Below are 26,011 nucleotides of genomic sequence, written 5' to 3'. Positions count from 1 at the left end.
ATAAAAGCGACAGCCGAAGGTTGCAAAAAAAGTAAAGTTTAATTTAAAATTAAATTTATTATTACTTAATTATAATTAGTAAGACATGACAATTGTTCGATGTGAGAAACAACAGTGACTTAAAATTAAAGAAGCGTCGTTCAGTCGGGGCTTCGGGTTGTATTGCATTCTTCGTGTTGGGTCATTTTTCACGGTGCCCAGGTGCGATGCCCAGGTGGGAAAGTTTCGCAACAAGCTCTGGCTGGTCTGCAAATCCTGGCGTAGAGCGTTTCGTAACACCTCCCCCTGTAGTTCAGTGACTATTGAAAACCTTCGGTTGAGATGGTCGCTGAGATGCTTCTAGGATCCACCTTTACTACTCGTTGGTCTACGGTTCTCAAGTCCGACATCGTATATGTTGCATCAGGAACATTATCCTTACTTCTTTTGGAATTACTTCTGGTACTGACACTTCGTATTCGTAGTCGTCGGCTTACTACGACGGCCAAGAGTGCTACGATACTTAGTAGTAGTATTATGTAGATTGGAATCGCAGTATGATATAGTGATGGGTTGATGGCTTACTCCAGATGAATTGGAGTCTGTGTGGAAATCTTCGCGTGAATTGCATGAAGATTTTTCAGATCAACGGAGTTTAAGATGAAACGTGGGTATTCTTGATGGTACATCTTCACAGGATGTCCTTCGATGTGCTCATTAGTGTTAGCTATAGTGAATTCTGGTGTTTTTAGATAACTGTTAAATGGGATGGTAGCTAATTAACTTCCTTGTAGCGTCCTGTACAATTCTTAGCCGCAATTTATTTTGACTTTGGTTAGCTTCGGGAAACATAGTGTATAGTGTTTGTCATCTAGTTGTTGTCATTGTTGTTCTAGTTCTTCAATGATACTGAAGTTGGATTACAGAATTTGTATTCTTTAACCTAAGTGACCGAGATTGTCGTGGATGGAAAAACTTGGTAAATAATTGTGGAAACACTAGGAATAAGAAAGGAGAGCAACTCTAGTAAGATTTAGGTACTCACTTAAGCATCTTTGGTTTCTTTGCTTAAGTCGATTTCTTGATCTCCTCCGGACTGCAGCTTCCGTAGATTCTAGACCGCCGTTAGAATGTGATCGATTCACTAACTCTACAGCTATCCTACCGACTGCGCCAATTATAAAAGCGACAGCCGCAGGTTGCAAAAAAAGCAAAGTTTAATTTAAAATTAAATTTATTATTACTAAATTTTATGTATGTATGTACATGTTAATGTAAGTTTGTATGTAGTCAAGTATACATGTATTTTATATTATTAATTGTGATTAAGCTTATAGATTTATAATCATTATTATTATTCACTCTTGCACTTCTATGCCCCGCGATAACAACAATTCTCACCACCATGGGTAGACTGGTAGAGATCTCTTCTAAAGATAAGTTTGCCCTTGCCAACTTTCTTTGTAAATATGATTTTTACTTAACATTTTTGAATATCATATCAAAAATTGACCGCTCCAGCGGGGTTCGAACCCGCGTCTCCGACTTACCGTGTCGGTACGGTAACGTTTAAAATTCCTAATGTGGGTAACACAAAAATAAAATCTTAGATATGATTTTTACTTGTTTCATTTTTTTTAGGTGCAATAAAGAATATATAAAAACTTAAAATACTAAGTTAATGTGTAAAAAATATAAAGTGTAAAATATATACTCGATTCACTTCATGTCTTGTCCTACCGGCAAATTTTATTGCTTTTTGTACCTTGCTTTGTAAATAGAACTTTAAATCGTGTGGGTAAGGTTAAATTTCCATAAAAATAATTTTGTCTATATCATGACCATAAGTCCTTTTGTTTATTTGGAGCATATTTGGCGACTGTGTGGCTACGGCACTAAAGAATTTAGCCACCCCCTCTCTTCACGCGGGTGTCGTAAGAGGCGACTAAGGGATAACAAGGTTCCACAACCACCTTGGAACTCAAGAAGCCGACCGATGGCGGGATAACCATCCAACTGCTGGCTTTGAAATACTCAGGCCGAAGACGGGCAGCAGCGTCTTCGGTGCGACAAAGCCAGTACAGCGGTCACCAACCCGCCTGCCCAGCGTGGTGACTATGGGCAAAACACATGAGTTCACGTTTTATTTTGGCGTAAACTTGTGGAGGCCTATGTCCAGCAGTGGACTGTATAGGCTGTAATGATGATGATGATATTTGGCGACACTTTTAAGTGTTACTTTTGTATGAGACTGTGCATCTAGGGTTTTTTTATAGGTTTTTTTATAGATCAATGGCTGGGTCACAAACAAAGTTTAAGTGATGAACACTTTTTAGCAAAAAGTATTAAGATATAATAGATATTCTACTGTTTTTTTGTTTATAATACAATATCCACGGCCTAGTAGTTGTCCGTATCTACCTTTTTTCCAAGCATTTCATGCCTTATCCGCGAGAGGTATTTTATATTGGCACTTCAGACAAGCAGTAGTTATATGTAGTAGTTAGTAGATTAGTGGCATATTCGAATGTTTATAAGAGATGCATATTTACATAGCGTGTTTATTAAATTAGTAGTTGCAATTATAATTTTTATTATCGGAACGTTATGAATCAATGAACTAGTTTCAGGATACGAGAGACACTGACAAGATAAGATAAAAGTAAAAATATTACAACGAACATGACTTATAACTATTGTGTGACTAATAATAAGCTGAAAAGTAAATTCATATAAAGATTTCCAAATAAGAAAATAAAATACAGAATTATTCTCAGTCAGGCTTATCTTTTCGTTTTTTTTTTCTGATATGAGGTGGCCTAGACATGATGATGAGTAGATTATACTAAGTTCGTATTTTTATTTTTTTTTTGAGATATTAACATCGTAAGTCTAAAAATGGGTAAATAACAAGATTGATTTTTGTATTAGCGAAATTTTTTAATCCTTAGCATCAGCGATACCGCCATTGGTAATAGCAAATGTAGCTTCACTTTCAGGTAAATCTGGTGAATCGTATATCTTAGCAATACGGTTTTCTCCGCGGCCTTTTCTTAAATAAATTCTGGTCGTGGATGCATGCGCTAAAATGTTTCCACCGATCGGTTTCTTTGGATCGGCTTGAAAAGACAGTGTAGCTCCAGGGTCTGCAGTCATCTGATTTGTTATAAATACAGCGACATTGTACTCTTCTGATATCTGTTATAAAATATATAATGAACCTTTAATCACACATTAGTATCTACTTAATAAGTAAAGGATTTTATAAAACAACTATGTATAGTATAGATACAGCTAAAAAACATCCTAATGTTTTGTTATGGATACTCAAATATGCTGATAAAGTTTTTTTTTTTTTATTTTAGTCCAATTAATTTGTCTTATCTAAAAAGGCAAAACATGCGATGATTTGACCATGGCATACCCGGATTCTGTTTATCTATTCACCCAGTGAACTTAAATTTCTTATACCATAGTTATTTTTTTCAATTAACGACCTACTCGTATGTACACTGTTCGATTTCGAATTAAGACTTAGTAGATATATATTGTATTTTAATTTTGCCACTTTCGAGCTTACGGATATATTTTTTTATAAATATATAAATAATAAATAAATATCAACACAATACACATATGGTCGTCTGTTCCTATGGTAAGCAACTTAATGCTTGTGTTAAAGGTAACAGCCGACTGTAATAGCTGGATTTTTTTTCGATAAACATACATACAAATAATACATATAAGTATAAATACATAAATAAAGCAGGGTTGCGCCAACTGCGCCAACGGGCTAGTCTAAATCTAATAATGATATGATGTGAATAAATAAATATCTACAACATACACACGGTAGTCTGTTCTTAAGGTAAGCTATATAATGCTTGTGTAATAGATTAAAGCTTCATATTTTTTTCGATAAACACACACACACACACACATATATGAATCGGGTGGTAATCGAAACAATCCTGGAGCAAAAAGCGAGGCCACTACAAACTGCGCCAACGGGATAGTCTAATTATTATTTTTGCATATTTAAATATTACCTAAGGATTAACGTCTATATTTTTATAACTATTGTAAAGAAAGATAAATTATAAATACTTATTTTTGGTTACTAGAATCAGTATAGGAACCTGCGGATTCTAAAAAGTAACAAAAATTTAACGATGGAAATAATTACATAACTACAACAACTGAGGTAGGGCACAGCAGGTAACTGAGGTAGGGCACAGCAGGTAACTGAGGTAGGGCACAGCAGGAATTTCCTGCTCAAAATATGGAGCAGCCCGACTGGGGTAGTACCTCGACCTTACAGAAGATCACAGCAAAATGATACTATTTTTAAGCAGTATTGTGTTCCTGTTGGTGAGTAAGGTGACCAGAGCTCCTGGAGGGGTTGGGGATTGGGTCGGCAACTGGTGTTCTGGTGTGGTGTTCTGGTGTTGCAGGCGTCTATAAGCTACGGTAATCGCTTACCATCAGGTGAGCCGTACGCTTGTTTGCCGACTTAGTGAAAAAAAACCATTAGATCTCTCGTTATTAGTTTATTCTAAAATAAAAAAGAAATTCAGACACTAACACACCTTTTGTAATCTAGACAAAACTTGAGCTAATTTTTGTTGTCGATCAGCTAGCTCGCCGCGTCCTGAGAAATCGACTCGGAACAGGGCCATGATCGAATCTATTATCAAGAGTTTGAACACGCCGGCTTCTTCGTGAAACTTCGCGGCGACAAAATCGAGAAGTTCGGCCTGACGATAATTATATATATAAAAACATATCACATATATTCATATTTTTATACATTTTTACTTGACCACAATGATGTCTAATGAATGTAGGGATATCTTAGTTTGTAGTCGGTAGGTACAGTAGAGTAGGCTATAAAAAGTTTCTTCAATACCAACCAACGACCAATATTATATGGGGTAGGAAACAACTGCTGTGGGATGTTCTTGGTTGCTGTAGTGTTGCAGTTATATTGGAAGGAAATATAAAAGATATTTTGTACTACTAAAGTATTATGACATAAAACGGGGTATTAAATGTATATTTTTTTTTATTTTTAATTTTGTATGTAGGGAACAGAATCAAGTTTATATCAAACAAAGTGGCAACAGTATTTGAAACAAGTATCAAAACGTAAAGAAGACGATAGATCATCAATCAACTTTTTTAGTATCTATCTGCTTATATACGGTGACTTAAGTGTAACAGTAATCGTAGTAGTTGCAACAGTAACTATATATTGATAATTCAGAACAAATGAGGTATGGCATGGTAAATATCCTATTTCGTCTTTATAATAGTATTAGTGAAGTCAAAAACTTAACACGCTATAATATTCCAGTCGGGACAGTGGCCTAACTATATAGGCATGGGTGAAGTGGGCCTTTGCCAACGGGGCTCCACGATGACCTCTGACTTTACCACGGAAGATAAATTAATTTAACCTTTTTTAAGCTCGAAAAAAAAAAAACAGCCTTTAAAAGCGCATTTTTGGAGCTTCACAAAGAGCTTATTATCTTAAGTGCGCTTGCGATGCTGTTACGATTATATTCAAAGAGTGGAACCATTAGATTTTAAAAGTGCGGGACGTAGACAGTTCTTGGGCAACGTCTATATTAGCGCGCTATGCCTGTGTGTGTATATATGTGAGCATGTATGTATTTGTTTACATATTTTTCATATCGTTTTTCGTACGACAACTTAAATTTTTTCTTGCACTCCTAAGATTGGCTGGGAGATAACAATGTAGGTATACATTATCAAACACACCTTTTGTTCAATATTCTAAAAACTCATTATAAAGTAGCAGTAAAGTAAACACACGAAAACGTAATCATAACAAAAGAGTTATTTCATTAAACAATTGTTAGAAAATCGTAATTGTTAAATAGTAAATAACTTTCGTATACGATAAAGAACTCGTGCATATTATTGTGAGTTTTAAATTGATTGAACCCATGTTGAAGGAGTAATAAATTTTGACATTAATTACTGGCCACTCCTAGCTTTACACTAAATCTACAATCCACTTCAGCCTATCACAGTTCACTGCTGGACATAGTTCGCACCTAACATTATGGCGCGAACTCATGTGTTTTGGCCATGGCTACCACGCTTTGTCGCACCGAAGACGCTGCTGCCTTCTTCGGCCTGTGTATTGCAAAGCCAGCAATTGGATGGCTATCCCGCCATCGGTCGGCTTTTTAAGTTCCAAGGTGGTAGTGGAACTATGTTATCCCTTAGTCGCCTCTTACGACACCCACGGAAAGACAGGGGTGGCTATATTCCTTACTGCCGTAACATCAAATGCCGTAAATCATATTGATTTAAATATTTTTTAGTCATAGCAAATTGACACATAGTAATTTTATATGATTTTTCTTTTGTGGCCTTTTTTTATTAACCAATTAACGACAACCAAAAACAGATTAATAATATTTTTGAAATAAAAAGAACTATCCCACATTATACTTAACTTTACGTAAAATTAGGTATAGATATCTTTCGAAATTTGTATATTAAACAATTACCAAGTAACAATTACAAAGTCCCGTATAGTAAAATATAAATACATAATCCAAATATCTGAATACAATCGATAAAAATTGATGCAAGCTATAAACAACTAATAAACGCTTCACACTCAACGGATCCCCCAGTAGGATTTTCTCCTTTATTGGGGGTCCGGAAACGCATACAATACACAAACATAACGCCCAGACCACGACTAACATCTATATGGTCGATACACATGTCTGTCATAAGCGGGAATCGAACCCGCGACCGCCAGCGCAACAGCCAGTGGCTATTACCGCTGCGCTAGCGCGTCGTCGCTTACTTAAGTAACAAAAATTTTATCAAAGCTCTAAGGCATTTCAAATACTTATTTCAATTCAAATTACTAAACGAATTAGAATTTACAGCAATTGATAAAAAACTCATGCACGATACCAATTAAGATAAGTATGGTCTCCTAAATCGTAATAGGTAAAAAGTCTATCAACTCTCTTTTTACATATTTCCATATGATAGTACATTTTATAGAACAAAGTCGGCGAGTCTTTTTCTCTGTTCGCAGTAAACTCAATAATTAATTAACAGATATTGCAGTTTACAACTATAGACACAGTAATTAATTTATTAAGGTTGCTTAAAAATTTATTGAAATGTGACGTTAATTGTTGAAAATGTCGCAACAAAACAAGTTGCTGGTTTTCCATTAAAGTTCTCACAGCTTCTATCGAATACGTCAATCATCGCAACATCAATTAAAACGATAAGTGTAAATCTAATGATTACAGTTTTGAAGGTAGTTAATTACAACGACCTCGCAATCGCATATTTAGAGTGGCTTCATGCGTATAAACACGTTTTTAAATTTATGACGTTATTCATTGAACAAAAATGATCAAGTTAATTATTCAAGTGGTAAAGTCTGAGGGGATCGCAAAGCCCCCTTGAATACGAGGACTTGAGCGAGGACCAACTTTACGCTCGCCTAGATAAGATATACCAAAACAATGATTGAATTATTCGTCTTTTATAGATCTACAAGAGTTAACATTGACATTATATAAACGATAGCAATTGAAGGTTTTATTAATAAAAAAAGCTGAAACTAATTAAATATTTATATAACCTGATGTTCTGAAGTATAAGCTCTTGCGTAGAGAACGTTGTCTAAGACGGCGTTTTGTTCCAAGTTAAATCTATCCGCAATAGGCCGTAGTCTATCTGGCCGACTATATTTCAACTAAGAATATCATTATTATAGCTTTTGTGATGCACATAAAATAGCGTGGTCATTACTAAATCACTATAAATATCACATATTAAGATTATTTACTTTTAAATTAAAACTGCATACCTTTAGGTACGTTACTTTTGACATTATTAATGCACTTAAGTTACATTAATCTTTAATGAAATAACTTATAGTAACTATTTAAGCAAACTATGACGATTATCTATGCTATGACTTCTAACGTATATTACTTTTAAATATGGTACAATTCTTAGACATTTTAAATGAAAAAGGATACAAGGTGTGTTCAGTGTCGAGAAACATGACCTTGCCGCCGCTATAGCCTGACGAATTAGGTATTTGCGTTGTTACACATAGTGTGTGAGATAGTTGTGTTTTCCCAGTACGAAATTCACCGAATACTTCTGTTATTGCCATCGATTCTATCCCTCCAACCAGGAGTTTACTATCCCAAAATATCATATACATATAATAAATCGAATTAAGTATGTCCCTATTTTATTTTTATTTATATATAGTAGTTTTAATTAATTATACAATTCAAAATTTATTTTTAAAACGTTTACTTACTCTAATTCACAACTTCCCGTACTAATTTTAAAAACCTGTTTTCTTCGATCACTTACTTCTAGAGCAGTCATGAAACCCAATGAAATAACTTTTAAACAGGCTTCTTTGATTTTTTCTACCTTTGTCTCAGAAAATCCTTTAATGTTAGTAAGTTTCTTTTTCGTGCACATTTGGATTCCTTTAATAGTACAAATACCGGCTCCCTTCAATTTTTTAATGTCTGCCACATTAATTCCATGCTTCTGTAAGATATCAACATCTAGAAAAAAACTTTCATCATCATCATTTTCAGAAATATTATCGTCCAACGCTTGATCAATCATGTCTGAAAATTTAATTTCAAATTAACATAAAAAATTAAAATACAACACTTTGGCGCGCAACCAGTAGTATATTTTTATTAAATCATTTGTAACTAACTGCATAAGCGATAATTTATTCAGCCTGATTTTGAAAATTGGTTCGATTGATTTTATCTCGCAAATATTATTAAAGTAAAACTTCTTTCTGCACGCTCGACTTGGGGAGTAAGCTGGTGAATGCATTACGAGAGCGTTACGTAAACTGTGATTGGGCGAGGCGAACGGAGCAAGAGGCAGTGGTATTAGTTACGTTTCGTATATCTAAAACACAGTGCAGGCGCATTGCGCAAAAGTTTTACTTCAACTTCAGTCGTGTGGTTTAAAGCACACTCGTTTTTTTTTCTCTCAATCGTTTATTTTTTATAAAATTTAGTTTTATTGGCATAGCTAATATTTTTATAATTTTATTAACATTTAATCACAGGATGATTACAGAATATTCGCTACAAATACAAAGACTAATACTGATTCTATTTATAAAGTAACTACCATATTGTTATAAGCTTATTATTTAAGGACTCTAAAGTATATACCACGGTCTTATACACAGTTTGGGCTACTGCTGTGGTGGGGATACGTCGGCTTTACAGCCGCCAAGGCATGACGATCGCTGTGTGCTGTACAACAAAGACCATTCGGTCTTCATTCTGTCTCCTTTTCTATCACACGTCACGCATTTATATTAAAATTAATTAAACGAAAGGATAAAAAAGAGTATAATTATTATTACTATTATTTTGCACGCTCGAATGAGATTTTTGAATTTTTTCTTTTTAATTATTATTAATTTAACGAAAAGTTATGACATTATCATACTAATCTCTCACCACTGAAATTGGGCTTAGTTTCCTGACCTGTAAATAAAACCGTGGTATATAACCATAACTATATACCAAAGTTAACGTATCGTTATATTTTAATCTGTTGGAATGTATTACCTATATTTTATCGTTTGGTTTTGACTTTGAGATGTGGTTTTGTGACGTTTAATATTTGTCTATGGAATTTGATTTCTGCGATGCGATGAGAAGCCTTGTTGCGGCGCAAATTGAAGATTTTTCATTGTATCTTTATAAATACTTCAAGAATTTACCATCTTTTTCATCTCAGTCAAGGTAAGGGCGTAAGGTAACCCACCGGAACTTATGAAAAGTGATTATTTATGTTCATATTATATATTTCCTCCTGTATCACAGCCATGTTGAAGTAGTGTTGATTTAACTAAGTTTACGTCGGTTTATCGTTTAATAGAAAGTTAAAAGTTTATTAAAAGTCCACAAGTATGTGACAGACATAAGTTTCGTTGTGTTGTGCTTAAAAAGTTCAAAAGTCTTAACAAAATGAAAAGTGTTATAAAGTGCTACCAATTCAGGCGTCGAGGCGTCATCTTGAAGGTAAGGCTGGATGTGTCTTCAATATACATCAGAACGTAGTTCTAACTAAACAATTTTTTTTGTATATCGAGATTAATAAAATTCATACCGGATTCATTAAGGATTTCGTAATGATGTAAAAAATTATAAGGCTGTTTTATTTTCTTTTATTGAAACAGCAGGATAGGATCAATATAGAAATGCGATACAAAAGTATGTGCGTCATTTTTTTTTATTCCAGTGAATAGATTTTTTATACTTGGTTTATGATTTTATTTCTTAGTATTTTATTATATATATTCTTAATGTTAATAAACTTAATATTATTGAACATTTAATTGATATTTTTTGCGTATTTATACTAACACAAGTAAAAAGCTTAATGGAACAGGTTTGTAGTCTTCTAATTAACTCCATAGAACTTTACCATCTATTTTCAGAAATGGATTCGGAAGATTCTCGAGATGCTACTGGCGATGCACAGTCATCTTCGAGCAGTAGTAGCTCCAGTTCTAGAAGTCGTAGAAGTTCATCATCGGATAGTTCTAAAAAAGATCCAAAATCTCCACCTCATTCCTCTCCCTCACTTCGGTTTAATGGACCAAGGTCTCCTTCACCAGAAAGTCATTCTCAAATGTCTCAAAGGTCCACCTCTATTGGTAAACAACCACAGTCACCAGATAACTTGAGTGGAGCTCATTCAGATATAAATTCACCGGAAAATTCAATGGCAGCTTCTCCAATTGGTCCTAAGTCACCAGATCCGCCAAAATCACCTAGTGACGTAGCATCAAACATTGGTTCTCCAGAACAGCAAGAGAATTACTCATCAGCACCTCCTTCAGCTGGAGAAGGTCCTAAAACACCTCAGAGTCCAAGTAGCTCAGTAAAGTCAAGACCTGGTACACCTACAAATAATTCTGAACCCATGTCTCCTGATTCTGCATCCCAAGCTGCATCACCACAATCCCGAAATCGTGAGCCACATTCTCCTACTTCAAGTCCATCACCTGACAGAGCATCATCTCAATCTTCCCCTCCCAGATCGCCAGTTAAGAAAAATGAATGGAGTCCAAAAGAAAAGTGGAGGAGACATACAAAGGCTGAACAAAAAATGGTTTCATTACCACGTAATAGAAGTAGATCCGAATCAAGCCAATCAAGCCAGAGTTCTGCTACTTATAATAAAAGAAGTAATTCTAAGGATCCAGCCACTGAAGCAATTTCGGATGGTAATTTCATTTATTTTAATTATTATCAATCCCAACTTCTGCTATATAATAATTTTGACTAAAATAAATAATTAATTTAAAACAATATTATTCCTTAAAAGATAAAGTAAACTATTTTTTCTTTATTTAATAGGAATAAAAAAATTTATGACACACTAATTCAGCGTTTCCTCTGGGTTTTGATTGATAAACAGCTTCAAGACACAAACAAAATAAAATACATAAAACAATAGGTTTGTTATAAAGTAACCCAACATAAATGTATGTTGAGAATTACCTAATTCACTAAAAAAAAAACTGATTCCTTAACCTTGCCAGCCATTTGTATTTGCTTTCTTTAGGGCCAGTTCATCAGATAATTTTTCACTGCTTGGACTGTTGACTTTGGCATATAGTCATGAACCCAAGTCCATAGTAACAAAACAGTTCAAAAAGTCCTGCGTGACAGCCTTAAACATCTCCAAGCAGTTAAGAAAATGTTAGACAAATTCTTTTTTGCTAAAAAATCTGAGTTAATTGATATGTTTTATGTTTGCTGATATGATTCCATTAATATTTTTGGCATATCATTATGCATCTGTTTTGGTGCATTTTTTGCATTTTCCTATCATAACATATCCCTAACATATTATTACTTAAAAACCACAAATACTACAGCAATAAAATTATTTATACTCAGACACCCAATAAGGGTAATATTGTAAAAATCAAAATGTTTCAATGTGAGGATGAGAACTTTTCGATCTACCCTTGTATTTTTTTTTATATATATATATATTTTAAATACCCAATTAGATCATAAAAATTAGTTAATTTTTTAATAATTTCTTAATAAAAAAAAAAAACGGGTGTGCCTTATAAAACGCAACTGAAGTAAAATTTTCTATCTTTACTAACATATCTCCCTCTCAATTTCCTCTCCCGATCACACTTTACATAATGCTTTCGTCACGCATTCACCAGCTTACTCCCCCAGGTCAAGCATGAAAAACTTTCAACAACCGTAATGTTTATAAAACTATAGCTGATGTTAAAAAGTATTAACATATTTTAGGAGAAATGGAATCAGATCAAGAAGATGACAAGTCTGGAAGTAAGTCTGTTACAAGTGATAAACAGGATAAAGAAAATAAGATAAGTCATGAGGATTTGTCAGATGTATCTGATATCGATTCTATGGGAGTAGATGATGCTGACAAAGATTTGAAGGTTAGTAGAATTTGTGAAGGATTTTTTTTTTAACTGACAGGAGTTCGAAGCAATTTAGGTTATATGTTAGTACAAATACATTAATATGATATTCTTTTGTTAAATGTTTTTAATAAAACAATTTTGAAATAAAATATTAGCAATGGCTAGTGTTAACTGCTGCTGCAGAAATAGAGATGTGATTATAAAATAGAAACTTAATTTATAAATTATTTTTTATTTTTATTTATTATTTCTGTTAAGCTTTTTGTATTAGCAGAAATTAGTTTGTTGAGTTAAAATTTTAAATTAACATTACAAACATTACAAAGGCTAAATTATATGATCTATACTGATCTGATCTTAAGTTAATTACATGTTTTATTAATAATATTTTTGAACTATTTCAGAGTAAATCAAAACCTCAATCACCAGATACAAAAACAGAAGTTGTTAATGGTAATGAGAAAACAAATTCTCACTCATCACCAAAATCAGATAATGGAGATGCCCACAAAGTAGAAAAGGTATGTATATAATATTATATGTATATAAAATTTCAAATTAGATAAATGCCTTTACTCTCTTAGGTTTGGAATCCCCTGCGAACTTTGTAAAATATTAGTAAATTATTTTATTTATCTATGTAGTAAGTTATTTGAGATTTTGTTTGGGTAACAGTAAGAACACATTGTCCCTCAGACCTCTTAGTTGTTTCCTTACATAATATTTTAATAATTATTTATCTTCTGTTATTACACATGCTTTCATAGGTGCCTCAAGAAAAAACAAGCAATGCAGAAGATGCAGAGGAACAATTGGATTTTGAGGCAGAAGAGGGTGAATGTATTGAACCGGCTAAAACCAGAGATCAGTCAAATGGGGATGTGGAGTCACAAACTGGAGAGAAAGGTATAATATGTAGTGTTTAACACATATTATCTTAATAATTATGTATATATTATTCTTCTGTACATATGTCACCTAACTTCTAAACGGCTGGAGTTATTTGGTTGCAAATTAGTTGTGTACATTTCAATTTCAATGGGTTGCTGGCCGGGAGGTGGTGGTGTTGTCTGTGTGTCAGTAATCAAATTTGGTAGCTGCTAATCCAGGCAGGATAACGTCTGCATCTGCATATATTATATATAATAATAATTAAACTTTCTGAAAAATTGCCACTTCTATTCCTTATAGCAAGTTGGTACATATTTTAATTAATGATTAAACTTTATGCTAGATATCTGCATAACACCACAACTAAACAATAATTATTTATACTACGTTGCCATAAGGACAGGAATTTCCTTTGTTATGAAAAATGGAAGTCAAAAATAATATAAAAATAATTATTTCGTTTTTTATAAATAAGATTATGAAATTATAAGTTCCAATTACATATGGTTGATGCACACAGAATATTGCGTCAAAATAACTTTAAACATCTATTCTTTTCCGATGATACAATTTATTTCAATAAACAGAGGATGTGAAAGCCGGCCGTCGGTCTCGAGGCTCGTCGCTAGAGGAGGGTGAGGTCTCAGATGAGGCAGAACGGAGACCTGAGGAGAGTGAGCCGCGCCCTGTTTGTAGGTTCTTCTCGAGAGGAGCCTGCACTTGGGGTGTCAGTTGCAGGTAAGTTTTGTTTATATGGTTAATTTTATAATACAACTGATTATATATATATCGCTTCAACCTGTAATATCCCACTACTGAGCATAGGCCTTTTTCCCTATGTAGGAGAAGGATTAGAGCTTAGTCCACCACGCTGCTCCAATGCGGGTTGGTGGATATATTCCCTACTACGAGTAACGATCGCTATCAGGTGTACATGATAACAATCGAGACCGACGGCTTAACGTGCTCTCTGAGGCACGGTGGGGAGACCGCCAAAGACTGCACAAACACCCAGACCACGGCAAACACCTGTATGGCCAATACAAATGTTTATCATGTGCGGGGATCGAACACAACAGGTACAATCCATGACTGTAACCGTTGTGCCAACGCGGCGTATTTATATATATCTGATAACATACACACATGGTCATCTGTTCTTAGGATAAGCAACTTAATCCTTGTGTTACAAGGTAACATCTGACTGTTATAACTATTTTTTTTAATATACATAGAAATAATACATATATAAATATTACACCCAGACTCAGGACTCGACGAACTCGCAACCTGCGGTACCGAAAGTAGGGCACTACAAACTGCGCCAATGGACTAGTCAAATATACACTACATAAAAAATAAAAATAAATATGTAGAGAGCAAGAGTTCTAGATTTAACGATGGCTAACTTTAACTGAAATTGGATACAAGAAAGTTTTCACGAGATTATTTATTTATTTATTTATTTACATAGGAAGCCAACGTAGTATACAGTGGTTTCTATCATAATTATATAGTTAAACAGAATATCTTACACTATACACCACACTTATAGGCTAACTCAGCATGCAATACACTTTAAACAGTTGCTTCGAAACTTATACTAACAATAAATATCTATCTTATGAAAAATTAACTCATCAATAAAAGTATAAAACCAACTATAAAAAAAAAAAAAATTACAACAATTAAAACCCGTGCTAAAACAGTAAAAAATATTTAAAAGAAAAAAGTTAAAATATGTAGGTATATGTAAAAAAAAACAACGAAATACAACAATTAATATGATAATACATCGGGAATTCTATGAATAAATATAAAAATTATAAATGTAATATATCTATAAGTAAACGGTTTGAGGTACAAGAAATCAGCTAATTTAAAGTATAATATGGAAAGAATGTTCATAACTTCATACAGTAGGTAACTAATTTGAGTTCAAATGTAAAAAAAGCATCTTAACTTTTCTCTTGAATGCTTTCCCAGAATATCTAAAAATATCAATATCTGCATCCTCTTTTAAAATTGAATTATACAAGTTTATGATTCTATTTAAGCATGTATTCATGCCCAAATTGGTTCTAGCAATAATTATTGTTTAAATAAGTACGACACATAAATAGTATATGCGAATATAGCAAAGAGAAATATGTAAATTAATTTGTTTGTTTTTAGTCCATACATATTTATAACATATATTCATTGTTTTAAGGTAGGCAACTCAGTGCCTGTTTTTAGGTAACAGTCGAATCATATAGTTTAATAATATTATTATAAATTGAAACTACCGAGTCTATTTTAATAGCTGTCCTATCCCGACGTGCGGGCACTAAGCTAAGTGGGTAAGCGTGTATCTCGGTGTGACGGTGACGGTGTGGGCGCAGGTTCCTGCACCCGGGCGTGACGGACAAGGGCAATTACAACATGTTCGACGTGGTGCGCGGCGTGCCGGCCGGCGCCGCCTTCCCCGCGCCGCGCGACGCCGCGCCGCCCGAGTCCGCCTGGGAGCGCGGCCTTCGCACCGCCAAGGAGGTGAGCACACCCGGCACGGGCGCACACACACACACACACACGCACGCACGCACGCACGCACGCACGCACGCACGCACGCACGCACGCACGCACGCACGCACGCACGCACGCACGCACGCACGCACGCACGCACGCACGCACACACGCACACACACACACACACACACACACACACGTGTATTGGTACGGTATACGTATGTTGTACGGTAGTACTCTGAGCGATTTTACCAAGTCATTCTACGTAAATATCGCCATATTGAATATTATTATCGAAGAAGGAGCTAAAAAACAAAAATGAATCAGTAGTACTTTAATTGCGTTTATAATTATAGGTCAGGAGAGTTTTCACCCATCACTATGTAATAAGCTTAAGTCTCCAGTATATTTAAAAATATAATTTTCCCGAACTTGTTTAACAGACATAAATCACTAATAAACCAAGTCCTACTCCATAGTGATGAGTGGCGTTTTCTGTAGCAGGTTTTTTTATTTTTTATATGAATAGGTCGGCGTAGGGCACACCTGTTGGTAAGTGGATACCGTAGCCTATAGACGCCTAAACGCTTGAAACACCAGAAAGTTAGGTTTCATAAATGATGTCATTCCAGATGCTCCGGATAGCAAACAAGCGTAAGGAGCAAGACATGGACTTTGAGGAGAAGAAGTTGCATCTGTCTGTTGGTGGTGTGGTGCATGATCCTGACGCTGAGTTGGCGTACGCGGCCGCTGCGGTCGGAGCCTCGCCGCCTAGAGACCTCGCTGCACACCGAGATCGGGATCCTGACGTCTACCGGTGAGGAACCATATTGTCGCTAATTATCTTAATGACAGCAGATAATGAGTGTCTGCTACATCTGGCCATAGGCCTATCCGACTTTTTGGTACTTAATGTCTCAATGACAGTGGATACTGAATCATTGTGTTACTATGGAGAGTAAGGTGGCCAGAGCTCCTTGGAAGGCTTTTGGTAAGATTGGCAACATGCTTGCAATGCTTCTGGTGTTGCAGGTGTCTGTAGGCTACTATAACTGCTTACCATCGAAATAGTTGTATAAAAAAATCTATTAAAATTATTTATCTCCTTGTTTACTTGTAGGCAATACGGCATGATGTACCGCGGCGGTCGGTTTCCGCGGCCTCCGATGGACGAACGCGAGCGCTACTACGAGCGCGAGCGTGGATACGATCGCGAGCGTCCCTTCGAGCGACCGCCTTTCTACGATGAACACGTGCCTGTGCCCGAGGAAATGCCTTTTCACAAGGTGTGTAACCCCCGGGTAAACGTCTCCAAGCTAAACCGTTTTTCGCAATTTTTGGTAACTTTCATCCGGTTATATGCTGCGATATTTTTGAATTTTCATGTCAACCTAAGCTAAAGCTTCACTTGCCTGTAGTGTCTTTCCAATGTGTTGTTTCCTGAGTCCATCTTTTGTCTTGGTATTTTTGCTACGGTATCACAAGGTACACACACGTGAATGAACGAGATTTAATGGTTGTGTATAAAATATTTTCTAATTAAAAAAGTCTTTCTAATGCAAGGAAGAATATCAAAAATTGGATCAGTTGATCAAATATTGGGGTTTGGGGGTTTGACCCTCTCACATGCTATATATTTGTACCGGTAGTACAGATGTTTGGCGTGGTCTGGGCGTTTGTGTGTTGGGCTCGTCAAATGTTAGGCATTGCTTTACTTAAATCAAATTCGTATAATTTACAGCGACGAGTACGTTCATCTCGCGAAGTTATAGTCCAGCGTGCAGAGATAGAGCGTCGGGAGGGGCGAGAAGTTCGCGAGGGGCGCGAAGGGCGCGAAATGCGGGGTCGAGAGGGGCGGGAGGGGCGTGATGGGCGAGATGGGCGAGTCGACGAGTGGGCTGACCCCTGGATGAGAGCCGAGCCAGCCGCCAGGAGGCGAAGACCTCCGTCCTCAGAAGACTCCTACTCATCATCGAGGTATTTACACATGTGAATTTATTACAAATATTTGTACATTAAGAAGAACTTGTGACAGTGATGACGCGCTTAAAGCACTGAATTATTTAGTGAAAGTTAAGGTACGAAGATTTAAAATTTTGATAAATAAGTACTATTGAATAATATAAGATGTTTTTGATCAAATTTAATGACCGACAAACAGACCACATAGTTATTTCAAAAATAATATTAATGATTACTTTTTTCTCTGCTTCCTCCCCACTATTTTCCCGGCTGGGTTATGCTTTCATAACTAATGTCGTGGTGTTTTGGATCTCACTTACGATATTCCTTCTTCGTTTAACTTCTGCATGATCACTCATTGGTATCTGGCGCTGGTTGTGAATGTGCGTGTGTGCGACACAACTTGGTGTGTGTGTGCGTGTACGCGACTTACGTGTGGTCGTACACACCGGTTTGTTTGCACGTGTGTGTGTTACTCCACCCCCTCCCCTGGCTTCCTTTTGAGCCCACAGCTCTTCAAATTCCAGCTCGCGTAGTTCAGGCAGTCCTGGGGCCAGGCGTAAAAGGCGAGCATCGTCATCATCACGACAAAGGTGAATAATTATATGAATATAAATGCATGTTTACTCAAATTAATTCGCGTGCATCTCTTAGTATCCAATTACTAAAATATACATTGTATATTTTTTTGGATATCCACATTTTTATTGGCATATACGCTGTATATAAATGTTCAAAACATTTGGGAACTAAAAGTATAGTTTAAAATTAAATATGAAATATTATTTTTATTATTATAGTTGCTATCTAAAAACTCCTACTATGTGTGTCAAGTTGCATAATATCAAATATTCGAATATACATAAAACAAACAACAAAAACAGGAAACGTACCTATCGTCGTGAAAAGTGTGCAAGTTTATTATGAAGTCATAGGTGAATGATCATGATCGACTCAGCGTATACGTATTTAAGCAATAGTACAGTAGACGTGTAACGTGCGTGCGCGTGCGCAGGCTGTCCCCGTCGGTGATCGTGCGCGAGCGGCGGCTGGCGAGCGCGCGCGCCACCGCCATGAACCCGCCCGCGCCGCGCCGCCGCGCGCCCTCGCCCGCCGCCGCGCGCCAGCTGGCCGCCAACCCGCCGCCGCCCGCGCCGCACCGCCACAAGGTACAGCCCTGGGGAACCCCGCGACTGGACAACTGCCTCGAACTTTTTTTTAAATTCAATTTGCTCGTTCAGCCTTCAAAGATCAAGCTGGGAATGATAATACTGTATGATATAAATCGTATACTCGTTTGTCACCCTTGTTATAAAAAAAATAATATTTACTTATAGTTTTTGGAGTACTTTTGTTTAAGATAACATCTTAATTATTGTTATGAATATTGCAGGAGGAAATTGATATGTACGGTCGAAATAAAGCTGGAAGCCGCGATAGAAATAGAAAAAAGTATTCCAAGTCATCGTCGTCGGGCTCAGGTACATATATCACTGTAGCGTAAATATAGTGCTAATGGGTAGTAATTATTCATAAAAAATACTATTTACACCTGTCTATTATAATACGTAATTAATTGTTATTTAATTAAAAATATATAGGGTATTCGACTCCCTATTGTAGTTGTAGACTGATCATGTTCCACGTGAAGAAAAGAAAATCCAACAAAAACAAATTTTTAAAATTGTGTTAATATACGAGCTTCTCTGTCGAGGTGATAATACTGCTTAAACCGTCCTCTCATTGTAAATTATAGCTAACTTGGCCATTGGATTAATTAATAATTTCTTTCCAGAATCATCGTCATCATCTAGTGAATCTGAGAGCGAATCGCGCTCGTCATCGTCGTCGGGCAGTTCGGGCGCGCGACGAGCTCGGCACGCGCGGCTATTGAACGCGGCCGCGAGGCCGAGGTACGGACGAATGTTTTATTTTACTTTATTAATTTACTGAGGAGGTTCTCAATTCGACCATATTTTTATTTTTATGTGTGTTACCACCTCTTAACTTTTAAAGGGGTACAACTCAGTAATTTTTTTTTTTATTCTTGTTTTCGCGAATTTCACTAATTATAATTATACAACTTTTTCGGATTTTATCGCGGTTTATTAGGTTTGTTACACGGAAGGACTCCGTGACCACTGTTGCTGTAAAGTATCCGAAACGTGCGGTATTTAAAAAACCCAATAAACCTAATAATTGTTATTTTTACAGGTTAAATACTAAGTCAAACACGGGCTTAGCAGCTGCAGTTTCTGCAGTTACAAGTAAAAAGGAAGTGTCAAGTGAAAAGGGTATATAACAAATTTCATTATTATTATTATTATTATTATAGTTAATATGTAACACTAATAAAAACGTATTTATTTCTTTCAGAAATAGTTGGTAAGAAAAGAGGAGCAGCTTCGCCTTTAAGTGGAGCCGCTCCAGCCAAGAAATCTGTTTCAAGGCGAGAAGAGCTATTAAAACAATTGAAAGCCGTCGAGGACGCGATCGCTAGAAAGAGGTCGAAGATATAGGAGTACGAGAAACTCTTTTATAGAAAAACTCATAAAGAGTAGTAGAAATTACTACACAGTGAATCCAGTTGTTGACAAATCGGTGATAAATAATATTGAGACCCATTTATTGTTAAATGTTTTCAACTGCATTTTTAACTACAGCAATGTAAGTGTTCTACTGATAAAGGAGTAGAGTTAGTGTATTTCACAATTATAGGCTTTAAGATATTTAGCTTATGTGATATCTGATTGATTTTATTGTGCATTTGAACGTGATGATCGTTTTTATTTTAATACCGACAGTAAGTATTTGTAACTTGGGTGTTAGTTGTTATCATAAAGTAGAAATTAAACCTAGCCTAGGTTTATCAAAATAATGTTATGGACATTTGTGAGCTTTAGAATAAAAAAAAAAAAATATTTTGTAAAGAAATGTAATTTGATTTATCGTAGTTCCTTTATTACTTAGTACTTATATGTTAACAATTAATAGTAACAACCACTCTGGTTTAGTGGCGCGTGTGCCGTGTACGCGCTTAAAACACCGGCGGTTTGCGGGTTCGATTCCCGCTCAGGATGGATATATATATTCGTACAAATATTTGTTTCCGGTCTGTTCTTGTGGGTCTTGTGGGAGTGCAAGATAACACAAGAAAAATATTAAAAAAAATAAACCTTCCTAGACTATATAAGTAGTAATTTATTGCATAAAAACCAACAAAAACAAGTCACTGTGTGGTACTCGATAACGACTCTTAGCAACACTATTTTTTTCGTAGGTATTTTAGTTTATTTTATGCCTTGGCGTACAGGGCACGGGAATTGAGGCGTGGCTCATGGCTGTCAAAAGGTTAAGCTGCGACCCATCTCCTGCTTGGAGAGAGGCCTATGCTCAGCTGTGGAATGTTACAGGCTGAATCGTATCGTACTTATATAATAGTAATTGAATATTTATTATTAGTATGTTTCTTATCATTCAGATATTCAGCTATTCTTACTACTAGGTACCTAATGATTGTAAAAGTATATTTAATATTTTTTTTGACAATGCGTTAGTGCAACGGTCACAGCACTTATGACTGTTGTGCTGGCGGTTGTGGGTTCGATCCCCGCACATGGCAAAAATTTGTATTGACCATACACATGTTTGCCGTGATTTTATATTAAAGTTATTATTTAGTTTATATTAAACACCAAAAAAAAGGTGGATAAGAAGGAAAAAAAAAACAATTTTAGATAATTTTTAGGGTGATTTTATTATATAAAAATTTGCTATTCTGTACTGTCTTGAAGTTGTGTTTCGAACAAGAACATTGTTTAAAGCATTATTGTTTAGTTTTACAAGTGCATTATATGCTATGTAGCCGATTCCACAACTTTTAGATTCAGAGAAACTGAAGGCTCCTTGTATTATAAATCCCATGACCTCTCTGACGCACACGTTTCGAATCGACTTCACATTGGAGGGAAGCCACAATTCTCTCATAGCTACAACATATTCTGATGGTTTTGAATTTTGTTTCCTTTTTAGTGTTTGAGTTCCCTGAAAATAGTTTCACATTATTCAATAAAAAAAAATCTGAAATAAAACTTTTTTTTTTAAATATTGTGTGTTGATTTTGCACGCTAAAATCTAATTAAAAATAATTTCGTTTTTGCTTTGAATTTTATTTAATTTAAATAAATTAAGCTGATCGAAAAATAGCAGACGTAATTAATGGATGTCCCCTAAACACAGTTATAGTTTACATTGAAAAATATTCCACGAGAAAAAGAATTCGTTTCCACATGCAGTTCTTTATATTTATGCGGCAGTTAGTATAAGTATTTCACTATATCGACGTTTTTAATGCTAAGAACAAGAAGTACTTTTATATAGTAGCTTGTGATTATATTTAGACAAATTTAAATCTAAAGAGAGGGCTAGAATTTATTTTTCACATGGAACGTCTATATCACCTACAGAACCCCCCATTTGAAGGAAGCCAGTTAGCAGTAGAACATCCTTTATATATGACTAGCTTTCGGCCACTGTTTCGCTCGAGTTACTGATCACAAGTAGTTACAAGTCGTTCTGTTTTAAGGCCACGCCACTCAATGATAATAATGTAGCATTCACTAATGAAAGATTTCAAAATTGGTCAAGTAGTTTTTTAGGTTTATAAACTACAAACAAACATGAAAATAAATCTTAATTTCTTAATAATATTAGTTAGTTTGTAGTTTGTCGTACTAGTACTAGTTTTACTTTTTAAAATAATTTTCTTCTTTATAATTATTAGCAAAGTAACATTTAAGCTTACATTAACACATGTTTTCCTCAACTTGACACGTTTTCTCCGTGTCTGTTTAAGTAATTTCTTATGTTCCAGACGTTTTTGTTGTCTTAACTGTTTATAAGGGTCTTCATGTTGGGGTTCCATTAATTTTGTACCTGAAGATACATCTTTTGTTTCCGGTACACATATCATTGCGTGTCTAGTTAAATTACCTTTTCCTAATATTTGTACATAAACTGGTATTAAACAATTTTCTGAATTTTCTATTTTAGGTACTTTCTGTTTCTTGTCGAGACAATCCTGTTAGGGAAGAAAATAACCATTAAGATTGTAAGTAAATAGTAGTGTTATTCTGCAACTTTGGCTAAATATTAAAAAGTTAGCAAGAAATCCTTCATTACACTATGAGTAAATGATATCATAATTGTTTTCTTGCAAACAAAAAAAAAAAAAAAAAAACAGACTTCAATTACATGAAAGAATAGTGGAGTAAGTATTTACTGCATTATTGGAAATAAATCAGAAATTACTCATCAGATGTCATTTAAATGGGACTATATGACGTGCACCACCTTTTGATTAAAAAAGAATTATCGAAATCATGGTATCAAGTAACTAACACACATTAAAAAAATGAAGTCAAATTGATAACCTCCTCTTTTTTTAATGCAAATACCATTGGACAGATGACGATATAAATAGACTTTGACAGTGGGAGGTAGATTATAGTCCTCTGTCAAGTAGCATCATCCACAACTAGTGAAATGGGCCCTTCGAGTTATACTTTATATTATAGTGATAATAAATAAAAAAAAAAACGCTTCACACTCAACGGCCCTCAGTAGTCTGGGAACACACACTATACAAATGTCTGTCGTAAAAGGGGATCGATCCCGTGACTATCAGCACAACAGCCAGTGCTGTGACCGCTGTGTCAATTCATCGTCATATGTCAAAGTATTTTATTATTTTAGTATTATTAAAAATTGTTATATGTATGATTGATTATAAGGAAGACAATTTTAAAACTTACCTGCAATGTGTGTAATATAGTTCTTTCACGGAGAATAAATAGCTTATTATCATTGCTACCCCAGTTTTTAAGCAAAATGTTCCATGGACAAATAAATGGACTGGGGACTCCAAGTTTTATGTAATTAACTCTTTTACTCGGTGGTCTTTTGAAATACTTGGTTTTTAATTCTGATTCAATCCTCTTTTCCTCTAGCTTTCCTGCTTCTGAGTCTGGTGGTAAATAACATTCTCCCATTTCAAAAGCTAAGTTTTCTGTTTCTCTAAGTCCACCAGATCTCGCTCCAAACATAATAAAAGTTAACCAAAATGGAAGTCCATAACCAGAAGGTATAATTATGTCCCATCCACTGCCATATCCTAAAATTAAAAAAATATATATTAGTTGACACAACATATTATGTAGTCCTGTCTTGTAAGCTGTCAAACTAGTAAATTATGTTTTCGTAAAATTTTTAATTCCATAGAAACTTTCTACAATGTGTGGAAAGACTATTTAAAAAAAGGTTAGTAAATTGAGTAAAGTAGAAATAGGGATTTGTTTTTATATATTAAAAGTTACAACTATAATCTTTGTAAAGTTACGTATACATTATTAAAAAAAAAAAAAAAAAAAATTGATATTCACCAATTCTTTTGAAATCTGAATGTTGAGACCCAGGTCTTTGAACTAATACAATTGGTATACTCTGCAGCACAGGATCATCTTCATTTATTTCTCCTGGGACTAAATGTTTCTCTGTTACATGAGCTATAAATTTGGCATTTGTAATTTTTTTACTTTTCACAATATCACATACTGACTTATCCCATAATGGTGATTTGCACAAATATGGGGGTATATTTATCAGTTTTTCAGTTGCAATTGGAATATCTTGAACTATTCGAGCTTTTGTTCTCTTAGATGGGCGACTCCATCGGGGGTCTTTAGTTACCAAACCAATTACCATTCTTGGAGGTAGTTGAGACGGTGAGTTTAAAGATGAAATTTGGTTCCAATATTCACTTTTCTCTTTAAGTAATAAATCTATGTTATTTTTTGTAATATGTTTTATCCAATCATTAGATTTAACAATCTCAATGTTATCCACACATTTAAGGGAATGAACCAAAACTGCGTGACTTTTAGGTCCTGTTAAGCGGAACCTGTTAAAATGGCCAGCCATTGTATGAACTTTAATATCAGAATATTTTGAAGATATTTTTCTTCTTTTAGCACAAATATCTTCAGATGTTTCATCTAACTGACAGGTTTTTGTTCTATTTACAAATTCGGAAAGAACTTGTTCGACTATTTTCACTTGTGAAGGATGTACAAACAGCCATAATTCTTTTTGATTATTATACAAAGTGTTCCAAAAAAAATCAATTTTTCCAATAAATTCGTAAGGATAAGAATTAGGCATATATAATTTAATTGTGCCCTCTCTACTACCACTAAGATATGCTTTTGCGCAAACACTAAGGCCACAGCTACTATCTGTGACATCACTAAACAAGTCTTTGATGGTATCAAAAGGTCCTTTAACTTGGATAGGAGTGTAATAAGAGATATCTTGCAACAGACAGTGAGCTGAAGTAGCTCGATAGCAGGCCCTAAATGCTTTATCACATGGTCTATAAGCTAGACGGTGTCCCCAACGTTCTATCATATGGAACCTTTTAGCATGCCAGATGTGTGTTTCTAGCCAAACATTCCTTCGTTGTCGCCTATTATATTCTTCTAATAAATTTGTTGGTCTTCGTCTATACTTTCTAGAGGGCCGTTTTTGTTTTGGTGGCTGACCACTCTTTTTAAGTTGTTCTAAGTGACCTTCTCGTAATCGCCTAGGTAAGCGTTTGCAATTATGGCTCATCACCCTTCGCCGCATGTGTATGGGTAAGGATTGAAATATTAGTTTAGTTTTACTTGGATGAAGGATACTTTCAGTCATTGCCGCTATTTCTACGCTTCTAGAAGAGGCGAATTTTAAACTATTGGCCGAATGTGGAAGATGCTCGTTTCCACCGAGTGCGGCATCAAATTCCATTGGCTCCATATTCTTTCGTTGTCAGGATCACCACTTTTTTATTAAAATATTACTTAATGAGCATTCAGTTCACTATTTAAACTTTTTGGATATTTTGTTTCAATTCCAATTGTATTTTACTTTTCTAACCTCAAACAAAATCAAAGAGTATGTTCATTGTTGTTGTTTTAAAATTTATCCCCAATAGGGAAAGGCAAAGGACTATAATCCATACAGCCTAGTCTGAATTTGTAAGTTTCGTTCTGATATATCAAAAGGCCGGAGCCAAGTCTGAAGTAACTTTATTGTTCTTCTGATTCGATGACTGGTAGAGTAAGG

At 35.2% G+C, this 26,011-nt stretch overlaps 3 protein-coding genes across 3 annotated transcripts; 1 reads left to right on the top strand and 2 right to left on the bottom strand.

Annotated features, from left to right (window-relative positions):
* Nucleotides 1-2,898: 2,898 nt before the first annotated feature.
* LOC123659796 (meiotic recombination protein DMC1/LIM15 homolog) lies at nt 2,899-8,652 on the bottom strand. The gene is made up of 5 exons (XM_045594969.1): nt 8,330-8,652; nt 8,037-8,204; nt 7,634-7,736; nt 4,569-4,736; nt 2,899-3,177 (listed from the first exon to the last, which is right to left on the bottom strand). Exons 1-5 carry the CDS (start codon nt 8,650-8,652, stop codon nt 2,920-2,922), a joined length of 1,020 nt encoding a protein of 339 aa, XP_045450925.1. The 3' UTR covers nt 2,899-2,919.
* Nucleotides 8,653-10,473: 1,821 nt separating this feature from the next.
* On the top strand, nt 10,474-20,628 carry LOC123660013 (zinc finger CCCH domain-containing protein 18). The gene is given in 15 exon segments (XM_045595156.1): nt 10,474-11,296; nt 12,351-12,505; nt 12,895-13,011; nt 13,258-13,396; nt 13,969-14,119; nt 15,766-15,913; nt 16,522-16,721; nt 17,010-17,175; nt 17,631-17,866; nt 18,364-18,444; nt 18,867-19,020; nt 19,245-19,332; nt 19,647-19,764; nt 20,066-20,145; nt 20,228-20,628. Coding segments are annotated over 15 exon segments (2,766 nt in total). The 5' UTR covers nt 10,474-10,506; the 3' UTR covers nt 20,371-20,628.
* Nucleotides 20,629-21,589: 961 nt separating this feature from the next.
* On the bottom strand, nt 21,590-25,702 carry LOC123659612 (ribonucleases P/MRP protein subunit POP1). Its single transcript, XM_045594817.1, has 4 exons — nt 24,292-25,702; nt 23,665-24,023; nt 22,662-22,931; nt 21,590-21,895 (listed from the first exon to the last, which is right to left on the bottom strand). The coding sequence occupies exons 1-4, from the start codon at nt 25,700-25,702 to the stop codon at nt 21,596-21,598; spliced, it is 2,340 nt and encodes a 779-aa protein (XP_045450773.1). The 3' UTR covers nt 21,590-21,595.
* Nucleotides 25,703-26,011: the final 309 nt, after the last annotated feature.

This window comes from Melitaea cinxia, chromosome 14 (assembly GCF_905220565.1).
Source record: "Melitaea cinxia chromosome 14, ilMelCinx1.1, whole genome shotgun sequence".
In the NCBI taxonomy this organism is placed as follows: Eukaryota; Metazoa; Arthropoda; class Insecta; order Lepidoptera; family Nymphalidae; genus Melitaea; species Melitaea cinxia.
Note: the sequence above shows the minus strand (reverse complement) of the source record. Positions and strands in the feature narration are given on the sequence as shown.